Source organism: Thamnophis sirtalis, unplaced genomic scaffold (assembly GCF_051295495.1).
Source record: "Thamnophis sirtalis isolate CommonGarterSnake01/CBP01778 unplaced genomic scaffold, rThaSir2_p1.2 scaffold_10, whole genome shotgun sequence".
In the NCBI taxonomy this organism is placed as follows: domain Eukaryota; kingdom Metazoa; phylum Chordata; class Lepidosauria; order Squamata; family Natricidae; genus Thamnophis; species Thamnophis sirtalis.
The window spans coordinates 47,540,300-47,557,198 of NW_028261390.1; the positions used below are offsets into that span (position 1 = coordinate 47,540,300).

The 16,899-nt window shown below is 33.0% G+C and overlaps 1 protein-coding gene across 12 annotated transcripts in view; it reads right to left on the minus strand.

Moving 5' to 3' along the window:
• The window catches only part of TENM3 (teneurin transmembrane protein 3), an 836,795-nt gene that overhangs the window by 26,397 nt on the left and 793,499 nt on the right, over positions 1-16,899 (minus strand). For 10 of the 12 annotated variants that reach the window (XM_087724561.1, XM_087724557.1, XM_087724558.1 and 7 more), the window contains 7 exons: positions 15,610-15,877; positions 13,361-13,504; positions 10,320-10,569; positions 9,776-9,796; positions 6,266-6,498; positions 5,439-5,593; positions 3,055-3,929 (listed from right to left, as the gene is read on the minus strand). In XM_087724561.1, coding sequence (XP_087580687.1) covers positions 3,055-3,929; positions 5,439-5,593; positions 6,266-6,498; positions 9,776-9,796; positions 10,320-10,569; positions 13,361-13,504; positions 15,610-15,877 — 1,946 coding nt within the window. The remainder of the gene's footprint in view (positions 1-3,054; positions 3,930-5,438; positions 5,594-6,265; positions 6,499-9,775; positions 9,797-10,319; positions 10,570-13,360; positions 13,505-15,609; positions 15,878-16,899) is intronic. The other 2 variants (XM_087724556.1, XM_087724554.1) reach the window with 1 other exon arrangement.

Below are 16,899 nucleotides of genomic sequence, written 5' to 3' on the forward strand. Positions count from 1 at the left end.
TGTTACACCCTCCTTGTTTAGGTAATTCTGAGGTGGTTGATGGTTCTGTGAGCGCCTGTCCTTTATAATTTTCCACATTGCCTTGATGGTTTTTATTTCAGTGACTTTGTCTTTCCTATCCTTAGGCTTAGGAAAAAAAACCTGGTTTCATTGGCAGTCTTTTTTTTGGTGTTTTCCTAGCACTGTCATAGTTTGTGTGTGTGTACGTGTGGGTGGGTGTGTAATGTCCCACAGTTATCTACACATTAATAATGATCTAGTAATATCAATAATATCTAGTGATTAGTAATATCTAGTAATAACATCATCTTGGCCACTCCCACCAGGTCACATGGGTGGTAGGTCACTCCCATTTGGTCACATGGGTGACAAGCCACTCCCATCCGGTCACATGGGCAGCAAGCCACTCCCACAAAGGAGGCCATGCCCACAGAGTAGGTTCGAACAATTTTTGAAACCCACCCCTGAGTGTTTCCTTTCTTGGGGCTAGACTTCATAAGGATCAAATGTACAGCTTCTAGGTCTTCTTGGATCTGATACTGGTGCTGGAAAGCCACATTATATTAGTGGCAAGATGGACCTTTTATCAGCATTGGCTGATATAGTAGGTACACTCATTCTGCAAGGATAGAATTTGCAAAGTGCTTTTTTGAATGGGCATAATAAAATAGTTTTGAAACTTCAATTGCTCCATAATGCAATAATGTGGATGATGAATGGTAATTGTAGGAAATAAGAAATCAGTTGTACGGGTTAACAATTGCTTCATGAGCCCAAGTCAATGTGCTCAGTATGGTGTATAAAATCTTATATAGGCTGGGCCCAGGTTACTTGAAGAATTGCTAATTCCTATATAGCTTGCACCATACTTTTTGCTAATTGAGAGAACAATTTTTTCTATTGAGAGAACAATTTGCTATTGTAATTGTTATAGTTCTGGAAGGGGCTTAACATATTTTACTGAGATCTAGTATTCTAAAGAGTTCTTTAGAATTTTTAAAGACCTTCTTAAGTGGGCTTTAATGGCTTTTTACTTTGGCTTTTATATCAGTGTTTGTAAGCTGCCAAGAGCCGCAAATGGATTGGGCAGCACATACTTTGTAAAAGAAAAAAGTAAAAATAAAACAGAATATGGTTTGATTATTTAAACTGTGAAGTAGGATCAAAGCAAGATTTTATTTTCATTTTGATCAATACATACTTTTCCATGTATTTTTTACTTAATTTTACATTTATACTTGGAATGTATCAATTCTTAATACATCTTTTTATCACAAAATAATATTAAGATTTCATGTTATTTAAACAGGTGGCTGTCTAAATGTATTAAAAAATACCAGTCCTCATACATTTATAGAAAAGGATGTTTAACTGATTTACATAATATAATCATACTTTAGTTGTTTTCTGGAAAGAAGCTACATGCCTGAATAGTAGGAATTTCTTGATGGCTTCTTATAACAAAAGAAAAACTATATTTGGATTCAAAGATAAATTTTCTATTATCTTACCTATAAAAGTTGACCTGACAGTCAACTGGACTTTTTGAATAATAAGAGAAGTTACATGTTAGGAGTAAAGTGCATGGAAGAACTGATTCCAATTATTTCTTTCCCATATAGTGTGTCATATTGTTCAGACAAAAACAGAGAACTTTGAGATGCTAATTGGTGGCTATACTGGAAAGGAAAGGAAAGTTTCTTTGATTTCTTTAAATTAACATAGGGTTGACAATATGCTTCTAAATATCTCCATTAGTGCTTATTTAATTCCCTAATCTATTTAAATGGGCGGTTTAATGTTTCAACTCACCTAATTTCGTATTTTTACGATTATAGCACATCCTTCTTCTGCCCTTTAAATTTCTTCTATTGTCTTTTGAATGTCTTCATTCTTATTCCATGCTCTTCTTTCACATCCTGTACTGTATCAACTTAAAAACCAACTTCCATTCCTGTCCCTTTTTTAATTGCTGCCTAGCAATGTTTGTCTAAATTATTTCCGTTATTACTTTTCAGACTGGACATTTAGATTTTTGTCTCTTCTGCTAGTCTTATAATAGGAACATTATATTGATGCAACAATCTTTCGACAGCTATTATTAGTTATAAATCATAGCATTTTTCTGAGGTACACAGATGCTGTTCCAGTCAGAATCTGACTGTGTGTTTCCTAGGTGATGTCTGGCTAGCTGTACATGGAAATGATATATGAATCTAATCCATGCTGGATTAGATGGATCCTGGACCCAATCCAGCAGAGTTCTGAATAATCTGAATTGCTTTTGATAAGAACACGCGTAGAATAATTGAGAAAACAGATGCTGACATTTTGCTGAGGAAAGCAACTTTCCTAGAACCAGTGCAAACAATTATGGGCAGCTGCTTCAATACACTACAGCAGGGGTGTCAAACTCAAGGCCTGGGGGACCAGATCTGCCTGTGAGGTGCCTAGATCTGGCCCAAAGGGCCACCCTGGAAACAGTGAAGTACTGGCCCACAATGTCTCTACCAGCCCTCCTGAGCTCCATTTTCACTGGCAGAAGGTTGCAGGAGGCTGTTGCAGCCGAAAATGGAGCCCAGGAGCCTGTTTGCGCTGGCAAAGTGCTTGAGCTACCAAGGGGGGCCCTGACACGTATGACGTGGAGTTGGCTATTCCCACTCTGCCGTGCGCACCCCAACCCCATGGGGTCAAACAAAACCTTCATGCAGTCCTCAATGAAACTGAGTTTGGCAACCAGCACTACAGGAAACAACAAACCTTATTTTCATACTTTTTACTTCAGAGTAGTTTGGCACTACATGTCAAAATAACTTTATCATGTCAAAATAGCTGTTTTTCTATAGTATACGAATGGGATTGACTGACTTAGCTTGGTTATCAGCTTTGGTTACAGCATTACTCTGGATTTCTTATCAGGTAGATCATGTATTCTGTTTTGTGTGCACCATTCCTCTTCTAATAGTTGCTTTATCAGTCTTATTAATATATATCAAATTTCAACTACACCAACTGTGCATGCTTCAAAATGGTACATATTAAGATTATACTTACTCAAAAAATGTCGTCCATCCAATTTCATCACTTCTAGTTGCTAGGAGTCCACTGTTGCCATGATATGTGAACAAGACTAGTTCCTGTCCTTGTGCTATCATATTTTTTAAGCAACCGTTGGTTCCTATGGTTAACCAGATGACTTGATTGTCCGGAGATACTACTCTTACTGGCATCCGATTGGGGTCACGCCTAATACGAAGGGTATTTCCATTGCTGTCAGTAACTGCAGTTATATCATTGTCATTACTGTAGCTAAAATTGTACAGATAGTCTCCTGTGACTAAATTCATTGTGTACTGATGAGTGCCATTGACATCAAAGATATAGAGCTCCTGATCAGTTGGAGAAGCAACTTCATAAAAGTTCATGGAATTCAGCAATGGTTTGTTCTTTGACACAGCTCTTATTCGAATATTTCCAAGGTCTGCAATATACAGTGTTCCATCAGGTGATACAGCTAAGGAAGAAGGGGCACTGAGTTTGGCATCTTTAGCATAGCCATCACCATTTTGATAGCAGTCACAGTTAACATCATTTTTGCAGTCACATTCAGAAGGTATTCCAGCAACTAATGAGATTTCTCCATCAGTTGTTACTTGTCTTATTCTGTTTATCTTTTTTTCATCTGTTTCCGTAATGTAAAGCACCCCATTATAAGATAAAGCAATAGCCGTGGCTGATTCTAAGGTAGTTTGTACTGCATGTTTTCCAACTGTATATTCCACTCCAGGGACTTGGCAGTGCATTGGCCTTCCAGCAGCTATACGGACTTGCCGATTTTCTGTAATTTGAAGCACTACGTTGTTATCCAGCACATATATGGAGTTATCCATTGGGTTGATAGCTAAATCTGTTGGCCACTCCAGACGTACCTTATCAAAACAAGAACAATTTATTAACACATTACTTAACCTGGCTTTAGCCAAATAAATTTTCTGAATGAAATTTAAAATGGCTCTAGTTGCTACTTCTGGAATACTTATCTGCTTTCTTTTAATTGCATGGGATTACAGAGAATGGTATTAGCCAACAATTTAAATGACTTAATTTAGGTGAAAACAATTAAACTAAAAATTAAAAACAATGAACAGTCTGGAAACAATGCAACTTGATTTTAGAGAGTGGACTTGTATGAATGAAAGAATTAAAAAAAATTGTGGGAGTTTCATCTCTGGAAGCTTCTAAGAAAGGACTGGACTGCCATTCGTCAGAAATAGTGTAGTGTCTCTTGCTTAGGTGGGGGGTTGGATGATCTACAAGGTCCTTTCTGTTAATCTGTTAAAAGTTAATGGTAGATTTATTTAAATGGGATCTGTGTAACAAATGGGGCCGCCAGGTCTAACTCCCACACAATATTAAAAGGTTGTCTCCCTACAAACCCAGCAATACAAAGAAAGAAAGGCAATATTTAAAATTATATCAATTTGTGAGCCTTTTATTAAAATATCAATCTAACAAAATCTCTTAGAAAGTTGCAAAATCTATGCCATCGCAATCATAGTTCTGATTAGGAGATACAGCATCTGAGTTATGCTCAGACAAGAATAGGTTTTGATAAACATGCTGATTTATGAAGTTTGATAGTCTTTCCTGATTTTTGTCATGTGTTAAATTACTTTCGGGTATACAGTTCTGATTTTCACATTAGCTTTTGACCCACTGCAGCACAGCAAAGAAGCAGCAAGCAAGCAAGCAAATAAAGAAAGAAATATCTGCAGCACACTAGAATGAATAAATGTTTGTGCTAAATGTATCTGAGTCTTGTAGTTTTCTAATAGATCTGTTAATATATGTGCAATAATTGTTAGAATCCACCTTGAAGGGTTTTTTTCTCAATTGTTTCTAAAATGATGTTATAAAGTGTATAAAATCTTTGTTTTTATATTGTTTCACTTTGATTATTTACATTTTGTAGAATTAAATAATAAATAACTTAACTGAACGTTATTCCCAGGGGCCCTAAATTCAATACAATGCTCTTGTATAAGGCAGTAAATTTTATTTTAAGGACTGATCAAAGTTGAAATAACTATCAATATCTTAACACAAAATGTATTGCTGAGTTTTTTAATTGTCTAGAATTCACAGACAGAAATAAATAAATAAATGCAAGCATAAGAAAATCCCATAACATAAAAATCTAAAAAAACCTCCTTCTTTCCTTGTCTTTTGCCAGGAGTTTTATTTACTGGAAAGACATGTGAATGAATAGATTAGACCTGGATGGATGAATGAACAATCTATTCATTTAAACCTGCACTTATTTTTTCATTAGTGGATTGACAAAGAAGATGCTGATGTTGTTATTGTGTGAACTATACAGGCTGTTTCAGGGAAAATGACTTATCTCAAAAAAAAAAAAACACCTTTGTTAAAAGTACCTGGCTGATATGCATGCTGGTGTCACATGTTAATGGTCGCGCGGAAGTCAGATCATTTGAACCAAGTAATGTTGATATTATTCCATTTTGGTCCACTTTCCTGATCATAGTCCCATCAACAAAATAGATTAATCCATTCTTATCTACTGCCACTCCTTCAGTAAAACAAACAAACAAGCATATACGATATGATTTTCTTTCAAATTATAAAAATCAACATTTTTCCTCTTCTATTTATACACTGTTTTTTATATCTTTTCATTAAACACCAAGAATGATTCTAAAGATTTAATAGAACTGGGTTCTAACCAGATGTATATTATGTATGAAAATAAAACATTGTTTGTTGTAGTTTGTTAAGCATTGTGTCTAATTATTGAACCCTTCATGGTTCCCTGGATACAAAGTCTTTAAAGCATGCACACACGACCATAGATGGACAAATGATGACATATGCATAATGATGCAATCATACAATTGGCATGATTTACATACTTGCAACACATTTATGATGCAAGTATGTAATTATAGTTTTTGCATGATTATGGCATCATATACATGTCATCCTTTAGGTATCATTCCAGGTTTCCAATGACATTCTTGATAGAAGGTAAAAATATTCATAATGCATGATAATGAAAGACAAATTATTAATGATAGGAAATAAAAAACTTCATTTTTGCAACTTTACTTTTGGAAGGTTCTTCCATTCAGAAAACTACATATAAGTACAAGATTGAATAAACAACTCAACAGTGTTAAATGTTATCATGAATGCTGACTAATAAAGTGTATTTTTCTCTTCATAAATTTTCAATTTTCTCCACCTTTCGGACTCATCAGAGTAGCTTCTACAGCCTTGCCACCATCGCCACATCGTGCTTCATCAAATGGAAGGCACTGTTCTCCAGTCCCTGCTACTACATCAGCATTTTTTGTCAGATCTTTTGCTCCTGTAAGTGATTTTGGACGATAAATCCGTCTTGTATTTGTATCAGAAACATACAATTCTCCTGTGACTGGATCAGTTGCAAGATAGTATCTGTGAGCGGGATTACTGCTGCAAAAAGGAAAACAAGTTTTTTTTAGTATGATTATAATCCCATGCCACTTTTTTTGTTTGTCAAATTCGACGGTTCTTGAACATTTAGTATAACTTCACATTCTAAAAAATAATAGAAGACTCCAAAAATCTTTGGTTTATATGGGATATATCCATTGATATTTTCTCTATTAGACATTAGAGAAATTTTAAAATAATTGAGTTGGCAAAGACTACACTTTGAGAACAATTGGCCTAGTTGTATAGACAAATCAACTGTCATTTGCCTTAAAACTTGGATCAAATTTAATTATTTTGTGATTTTTTACTTTTAATATTAGAATTGTGTATAATTCTAAGACATCTAAGACATCTCTAACATATTTGAAATGTTAGTTTCAAATAATCATATCTGGATTTCTTCACTTAGCTCACTCTTTGTTCTCAACATTTTTTCATAAATCTAACCCATTTGATCTATATTACTGATAAATAATATATTGTATTTTCTTCTGATCAAAAAGTACTTTATCACTGAGCATAAATTCATATATTAGATATATTTGTGAGAAAATCTAGCTTTTTTCAAAATACCACAGCATTTTAAAAACCTCTAAATATGCTACCATATTTTCCTATGAAATAAAAGAATATACAGTTTTAGAGCTTTTCTTCAAAGCTCAATAAATTTTGGAGAAAAAGTTTTTTTCCTAATGAGTAAATAACTTTGTTGAATATATCTGTTGCTCAAAGATACAATCCAAAAGCTTAACTAGCTGCATCAATAACAATAGATCTAAGTTATGGCATAAAAAAATGAATATATTGCTGATAATATTAGACTGCCTACTAATGCACAAAGCCCTAGTATCCATCAGATCAATTTCTAATTTATTTGCAAATGTGCTACTAACATGTATCCAATAGATTTGGTGATATCAGAGCATCTGTTCACAAAAAAATACTGCTTAGTATTTCATAAATATAAATATAACAGTGTTAGAATAACACATTGCATGTAACATTGTTGGCAAAGAGTGTCAGGGGTTAACATAAACAAGTTGTGACTAAATTATGGTTTGAAGTAGGAACAGGTTTTGAATAATTATTAATATGTAATTTTAATAGATACAGAAATCTGGATGGAAAATATAATCAGTTTAAGTTTTGGTAAAATTTGATTAATGCAGCAGGGCAATTGAACAATAAAAGCCTAAATCGGAGGCATTCTATTTTTAAATTGTGAACAGGTTTTGGCAAAGTACTAAAGGTTCTGACAGCTTGTTCTGATTTTTATTTTAAGAAATAGTATGTCTGGATTTGATCAGAAACCTCTTAACTGGAAAATATATTTTTGAAAATTCTTCAAAATAATGATGGGTACAGAAAATAATATAATGGATCAAATGTATGCCTTTTCACGTAAAACTTCTCACTAATGTCCCTAGACCTTGTCTAAAGACAAATAAAATCTTTCATCTGATATAAAATTAAACTCTGGATAATAATTGTACACAGTTTGGTTGGAAAAAATTAAACTAACCAAATTTAAATCAAAAGAATATTTAACTTGCATAAAATAGTAGAATTTGACTTAGTATTATTATATTAGAAAAACACTGAAAAAGAAAGTGAATATGTTCTAACCCAAATACTGTTATTGTTAAGATGACAGAGAACAACTCAAGGAATATATATGTATGTATATATATGTATATGTATGTATATGTATATGTGTGTGTGTGTGTATGTATGTATGTATGTATATGTGTATATGTGTGTGTGTGTGTATGTATGTATGTGTGTGTGTGTGTGTGTGTATATATGATTTTTACAACCCCAGGTATGCCCAAATATGGGAGGAAGATCACTACTTCCAATCTCTGTCCTTCGGCTCGTTTATTTATCAGCACAAATACAACAAAATGTAACAAAAAGGCAACAGTAAAAATATTGGGTTTCTGCCTGGATGGTCTCTTGTGACGAGCCGAAGGACAGAGAATGGAAGTAGTGATCTTCCTCCCATATTTGGGCATACCGGGGGTTGTAAAAATCTAATAGATACCTTTCACCCTGGCCTGGCTGATAACGGATAAGAGCCTGTGGCCTAATGGCTAAGATGTCTGCCTAGTATGTAATATAGCCCAGGTTCAAATCCCAGTAAGGGTATGGCTAGCTGATGAGAGCTAAATAGCTTGAAATAGATCTATACTAGTCTCCCTTTATTTATCAGCACAAATACAACAACAACATATATATATATATATATATATATATATATATATATATATATGTATGTATGTATGTATGTATGTATGTATGTATGTATGTATGTATGTATACATACATATATACATACATATGTATATGTACATATACATATACACACATACATACATACACATATATACATACATATATATATGGAAGCTACCTTTTATAGCATTTTATGGTTGGAGAAATTGAAAACTCATAAATATCATTAAAACACATCATAAAGAAAGTGGGATTCGAACTATTTTAATTCTAACTTTTTAAAATATTATGAACAGAAAAGTAGATTCTCTCCAGTATCTTCTGCACTGGAGACAAATTCCTTGTGGGTCTAATCACACTTGGCCAAATAAAGTATTCAGTTATGTTCTTCTTCCTGTTCCCAATTCCATTGCATTCCAATGTTAAGAGCTTTAGACACATTTGAGATGCCAGAGATTAAATTTTGCATATCAGATTTTCCATCACAGCGCTAAAACATTCTCTGATCTATTCTGTTGAAACCCAGACATATTTGTACACATGTATACAATGCTCAACTATGTTATCTGGATAACTGCAAGCCTTGATACCCAGCAGTCAAATGTGTGTGTAAATGGATTCCATATAAAAAGGCAGCATGGAAGTCTCTGTCAATGATATTGAGGATGCCCAAAAGACAATGAGGTGGGTGATGGGTGTAGCAGAATGAAGATAGCGAATCATTGAAATAAAACATAGCCAATACCTTAAAAACAGATCAGAAATATATAAAGATAATGAAGCACTGTTTTGTTTTAAACATTACATTTACCCAGAGTCAGACTTTAAAATGCAACATGTTAAACTGGGATGGGAAAATAATATGATTAATAATGAACAGTAGCAAGTTTTTACCTTATACTTAGTAAGATTTATCTCAGAATAGTTTTACTATTATTTTATTCAAATAATGTTTTAGTAGTTTTTGTAGTACCTTATTTACTCATTTAAAGCCAATAATAGCCTCAACAAAATGTATGAACATGCTTAAAATGCTTACCTATGTCTAAAATCTTTATTTCTTGGTGGGTAGGCAAAAGAAGGAAGAGCAAAAAGAACAGTATTAGAAGGAAAAAGTTAAAAGAAGAAAAAAATTGGTAAAGGTTGCTAGTAAGAATTTAGCCTTAATTTTATGTATTAATTTATTAGTTAGATGTTAGATTGATATCCTGCCTTTTTTTCTGGGGCCTCCAGGTGGCATAGAGAATGCTCCATCCTCCAATTTCCCCCCACAACAACCAACCTGTGAAATCATTTAGGCTGAAAGAGAAATACTGACTCAAAATCACCCAGTGAATTTTTATGGCTGAAAAAAGACTCAAACTTAGTATTCCTAGTAGTAGTCAAACACTGTAGTCATGATATATAATGGCTTCATTGGCATGGCCACCTGAATGGTAATGATATATTAAATGGTTTTCAAGCTGTGTGAGTAAAATATTATTTTGATACCATTCGTATTTTTATATTTATGGATAAGGAGACACTACTGAATCATCACAACTGCATTCTAAAACTTAGGGGGAAATTAGGGGAAAATATACCTTAGTTCAAGTACACTTGTTACATTTCCAGATGGGAATATCCGTCGAACATAGTTGAAATCTCCTACATACAGGCTTCCATCGATTCCACAAGCTAGGGCAACTGGAGCCAAGAGTTTATTGCCATCTGCTTGACCATTGCAACTTGGGCAAGAAATGCTGCGCCGTCGGCCATTACCCATTATACTACTAACAACAGGTGGTTGCTGAGAGATAAACTGATTTTCCCCATTGCCTTTATACAGGATTCCTTTAAAAAAAAAACAGAAACATGATCCCCCTTGTCTTTGTAATAACTTTTAATAACAAGATACATTTTAAATAAAGTAAACTTAAAATTTCATAGTGATTGCATTTCATGGATGTTAATATATTAATAGAGTATCTGAGCACATACCAATGAAATTCAGAAATGGTTTGTTCATCAAGCATTGTGAGCACATACCAAGAAACAATGTTTTAGAATCTCATTGGCATTGTCCTTTCAATTCTAACTGTAACTCTATTTAACAATATATAGTTAGATATCTTGTCCGCAACCATTCATATTTACAGCTAGTTCAATAATAAGAAAAACAAGGATCTTCATTAGTCCACAATGAATTTCTCCTACATTATTTTCTATCTAGACTTGTAATGTTACATATAATGAGCCAAATATGTGAAAGCAGAACCATATGCAAACAGCTGCTGTACAGCTGGTTCTCAAGTCTGCCCAAGAACAAGAGCTATGTGCATGCAACCCCAGTTAGCAATACTCTTCTGTTTCTGGAGAGAATCCAAATCTATGTTTGTCTTCTTTTGTTCCAGAAAGCTGGTATGTTGACTGCGTCTCTGCATAAACTGCTTCTCAGTCTGCTATATGAAAGAGAACTGCAGAATTCATTTGCATGCAGATTTTCTCTTTTCGTTTCGGCTGAATGTTGGATTGGAGCAATGTTTTCACATTCTTTTTTTTCTTGGAATAAACTACAAACATATGTGCTGTTACGAATCAAAATCTTGTATTAGTACATTATTACTGTAGAGCAGTTTTCTGACAGCCTCAATTTCACATTGCAAAATGGTTTTATAATAATTTATTTTGGGTTGCGGAGTCTGGTTTTATAATGTATTTGCAGTTACGTTCTCATATGTCAAACAGAACAAAAATGCTTTTGCAGGCCACCTGCCCTTTAAACCTAGTTCTGCTCAAAGGCATCAACAATCATTGGAAAAAGACAAAGTATCTTGCCAGCATCATTTTTTATGACCTTCACAGGAAAAGTTGGGAAGGAAGATATGTACCTAATGTAGACTTTCACAATTAATGCTGTCAGTTGGACAGACTTCTTTCCTTATTATTATCAAGATTAATGAGTCAATCTAAGTCTGCAGCAAGAACAGTGAGCTGTTATTGTAACATTTGTTTCATTATAAATCTCAATCTAATTTAAATCATGCAATGTACATGTCACTTTGTACTGTATGGTAATACTGGTTTCACTGACTGTACAAAATTTAAAATTGAAATTCATGATAATTATTATACTTTGATTACCAGTAAAATATATTTATGAAGTTTCATAATCCAAGCTAATTTATTTTCATTAGATAAATATTCCATATACTATTAAATATCTATCTATCTATCTATCTATCTATCTATCTATCTATCTATCTATCTATCTATCTATCTATCTATCTATCATCTATCTATCTATCATCTATCTATCTATCTATCTATCTATCTATCTATCTATCTATCTATCTATCTATCTATCTATCTATCTATCTATCTATCTATCATCTATCTATCATCTATCATCTTTCCCCTCCCTCCCTATCTACCAGAAGACTATACAGAAGATTGTATCATTACTCTATATGGAATTCAATTTGTCATAAGAACTTAGGAATTTAGTGCCCTACTGGAATCTGAAACCCTACTTCTATGATCACATCCTTTATGACAATCAGGAAACCTGCAATGTCACTTCAATACATAAGCTCTATAAATTTAATCATGCTTCCTAGAGGTTAGCACTATACCATCTGATTTACACATTTCCTAATTACACTGAAAAATTGTTCCCTCACATTTGTCTTTTAATATAAACAAGGAAAAGATGAACATTGGACTATTGCAGTCATTCAAGATATCCATATAAAAACCTGCCATGGTATTTGCTCTAAGCTAATACATTTTTCCAGCTCATTCATCCTAGTCACTTCATTTTTTCAATTACACTTTCAAAAGTCATTATTTGCCAACTGCCTCCTAAGTACATCTCTAAGCACTGAAGTTGATTTACAAACACAAAATAATAGAAAAATAATTAAATGAACATACATATACTTAAAAAAACATTGCATGAATAGGTTCTCGGTAACTGATTTCTTTAGCCTTACATGAATTACCACATTGACTGGGTGGCTTCTTTTTTTAATACTGTTTCATGGTTAACGGTGCATTACAATCTCTTGAGAAAGGGCCAACATTTTACTTATTTCCCTATGAAATCAGCATATTTCTATTTGATTATTTGCCACCAAACGGGTGTCTAGTTTTAGTGCTCACACAGATATTTTCTTAAGGAGGAGATATTCCTTTACCAACCTCTTATGATTTATTTCACTTTCTCTCCCCCCCCCCCCTTTCACATACAGTTTGTTTGTTTGTATACATTGCATAATATATGTTTGGAGAGACAGAATCAGATAAGAGTGAAAGTTTACTGCTATATTACATGGAAATTAATTGATTTGGAGAGGAAGAAAATACCAATACAGTATTTTCATATTATGTACTACAAAAAAGGGAATATTGTAATGGTGTTTATGTGAGTTAAAGTATGTTTGTAAATTTGAATTTTAAAATAAAGAAGAATTGTAATTTTTGAATTTATGCTTCTGTGTAATGAATTAATCACATTATTGGAAAAAAATAACAGTATTCTCCAAGACAATGCCTATAAACTTTTGTTCAGACTTGGAATCTGGGGTTTTATGTTTTTCAATTAAGATGTACTGCATAACATTATAAGATTCATAATACTCACCATTTTGAACATCTAATACGTGGTGTTTGTCCAGTGTCCATCCACCCATGTTGGAGGCATCCAGTTCATAACCTTGTAGAATGGCTGTACGTTTTTCCCACAATGTTAGATCCAAACAAGATTCATATTCATAACCAACAGATACTGAAATAAATAATAAAATAATTATTTTACTATAAACTAATGCAATTCAATAGAAGATAGTCATGATTAATTTATTTTCATTTTACAGCGTTATTAATATAGAGTGACTGTAAAAAGGCTTTTAACTATTTTATCTGATTAATTTTAATCTTTAAATCTTGACATTTAAATAAATATCCATTAAAGCACTAACAATATAATATAGAAAAATATAAATTAAAAAAAAAGCTGGCAATGTGGTACCCACAAATTCTGAAATTAAAGATTTTGAAATTAAATTCAAAAAATTAAATGATTTCTTTTAAAATAAGATATGAAGGCTGGCATTTGAAAAGGGAACTGAGCCTTGATTCAGAATCCAATCAAGAAATAACAGTTAATCATTCATAGATACAAAGATCACAATTACTATTCTCATTAATCAAATTTAATAAAAACTATAACAAAAAGATTATATGAAAACAAATATATTTTGCATGGAAAAGGTATTACGGAATATAATATTTATCCATTTGCTAGATTTATATTCCACCTTTCCTCCATGAACTCAAGGTAGCATATCCTCTGCTATTTTCCCACCATTTTATGAGTTAAATTGTGCTGTGAACTTCTGGCCTAAACTCACCCAGTAAGTTTCCATGGCTGAAGTTGGATTTGAAGGCTCATGATTTAATTAGGGCATGGGTCAGAACCCTGACACTGCACATAGCAATAGCAATATAGCAATAGCAGTAGACTTATATACCGCTTCATAGGGCTTTCAGCCCTCTCTAAGCGGTTTTACAGAGAGTCAGCATATTGCCCCCAACAATCTGGGTCCTCATTTTACCCACCTCGGAAGGATGGAAGGCTGAGTCAACCCTGAGCCGGTGGGATTTGAACCGCTGAACTGCTGATCTAGCAGTAGCCTGCAGTGCTGCATTTAACCACATGATAAAACAGATCCTAAAAGTTCTGACCAAAGTAATTGTGCTTGAAACTATCAAACATTTAGTTGGTTTTCTTGTAATTCTATAACTGTCAGTCCTCTGAAAATTGTGTCAATATTAATTGGTAGTGAATTATGTAGTTTTTAAAATTGTATATGCCATCCACTGATTTGGTGTACCAACAGAGGTAACTATGATCATATAAATTTTATTTAGGTAATTGAGAATACATTCAATACGGGTGCACATTTCTACTGTTTGTCATCTCCTGTGTCTTATTTCAGAAAGACCTCAACATAATTTTATACTAGAATAACTTTAAATAAAACTTTTTTCACATCCATTGTGAAATGGATGTTGTGAATATCCATTATATGTGTGCTATATTAATTAAAATGATGGATTAGGTCTAGAAGAATCCTGCTATGGATATTCATTGGACATTTTGGAGTTTCACAATTGTTCAGCCCAACTTATCATACCATCATTATTATAAGAACACTGGAGAAGGAAGTATTATATAGTCTACTGTCAGTTCCAGGAGGGAAGGAATGGTATAAATAGAATGAATAAATAAATATGTAAATAACTTTATTTGCATGTACAGACATCTTGGGTTTGCTTATTTTCAGGTCTGGACATTTAATTAGCAATTTTTTCGGTATTTTTCAGTATTTGAAGATTTAATTAATGTACCGAATAATTAAAATTAGAAGCTCTCGTATATACTGATGTTCCCTTGAAATAAGTTTATGGCTCCATGTGTTGTAAAGTATCAAATGCTGAATAGCAAATTTCAGGCAATTTTGAAAAACACCATGGCCACATAGGGCTTTTTCTGCAAAAACAAATGTATGTTTCTTCGTGTAAGTTAGCGTTACAAATGATCCACTCAATGCAGTTGTTTCTAACTATTACTTTCCCCAATGTAAAAATAATAGTTTATCACAATCAATACAATAGTTACAAAATTAATATGATTATTCCATTCATATTTCTGTATTTGTACATAAAAATTATATTTGATGTGTATATCAGACTGCAATAGTATTTAACTTACAGCATACTTTTGTTTTTTTCTATAGAATGTATCCACCAAGAATTATACTATTGAATATCATTTTTGCTACATAATATTAGCGTATTCAAAAGAACCTGATAACAAACAAAACCTACCAACAGCTTCAGATAAACCATAGACCTTTTGATTATATGCATCAGTTTTATCCCATATAAATGTATAAGCCAAATTTGGGGATGCAGGGAACCATTTTTGGAAAAGTCTTCCTACTACTGCCACCATGAGATGAACTTTCATTAAATTAAATGGTATCACAGACTGTGTCATTGTGATCTTAAGTACAGATTTATACCCCGCCGCTCGGGAGCTTAAGTATGACAATTTCAGATCAGTTCCTGGTATTGCAGTTTCTTCATGGAGCACCTAAAATATTAAAAAAAAATTGATGAATTAACCTGAGTTTGCTATTTGTTTAGTGCACATATTTGGATAATTACTATAGTTTTATAGCAATCATTTAAAAATAGTAAAATACTATTCAGCTTTATATGATGTACTATCCAATTTTACTGGAATTTTGAAATGCAATTTAATAGTTTTTATCAAGATATACAAATGCAGATACTTTTAGAAAAATATTCTCTATGGAACCATAGCAAATATAGTAGTATTGAAAATAACTCACATTATACAAATGTTGATGAAATTTGAGACTGCATTTAATTAGACTTAAAACTTTTTCTTTTAAACTAATCTGGACTGAAAGTTTACAGAAAATTTAACTTGCCTGTTTAACATAGTATGTCTTCAATAATATTCTCAATTAATGATGATTAATCAACATGAAATTTAAACTAACATTTTTCTAGATTATATCATCACTATCACAACAACCTAAAACCCTTATACTACTATTGGAAGACGTCTATGCCTGCAAAAAATTCCAATTATTTTTGCCAGAAAAGAACACAACCTTAATAGCATGATTTTATATAAATTGTCTTGTATCCACTGAAGTAAACCATTACTTCAGCAGCAGCTATCATTCTGAGCTATGGCTTTTGGTACATTTCCAGGAACCCCAGAAACCAAGCCCAATTCAATTATTGTTTTTCCTGCTTCTAATGCATGGTGTGTGTGTGTGCACACGAGCTCACATGCTCATATGCATACACACTTTCAAGTCAGATTTGACTCCTGATTATTACTTGGGCAAATTTACCCAATTTTCTTGGTTGGCCATTATCTTCTTCCTAGAGTAGATAGACAGTGATTCATCTAAAGCTGTCAAACTGGCACCATGCCTAAGAAATAACTAGAGTTCACAGTTTTATGGTTTTTAGCTTAATGCCTTTAACTGCTACACCAGTTACACACACACACACACACACACACACACACACACACACATATATATATATACCATATTTATTAGATGTAGATAA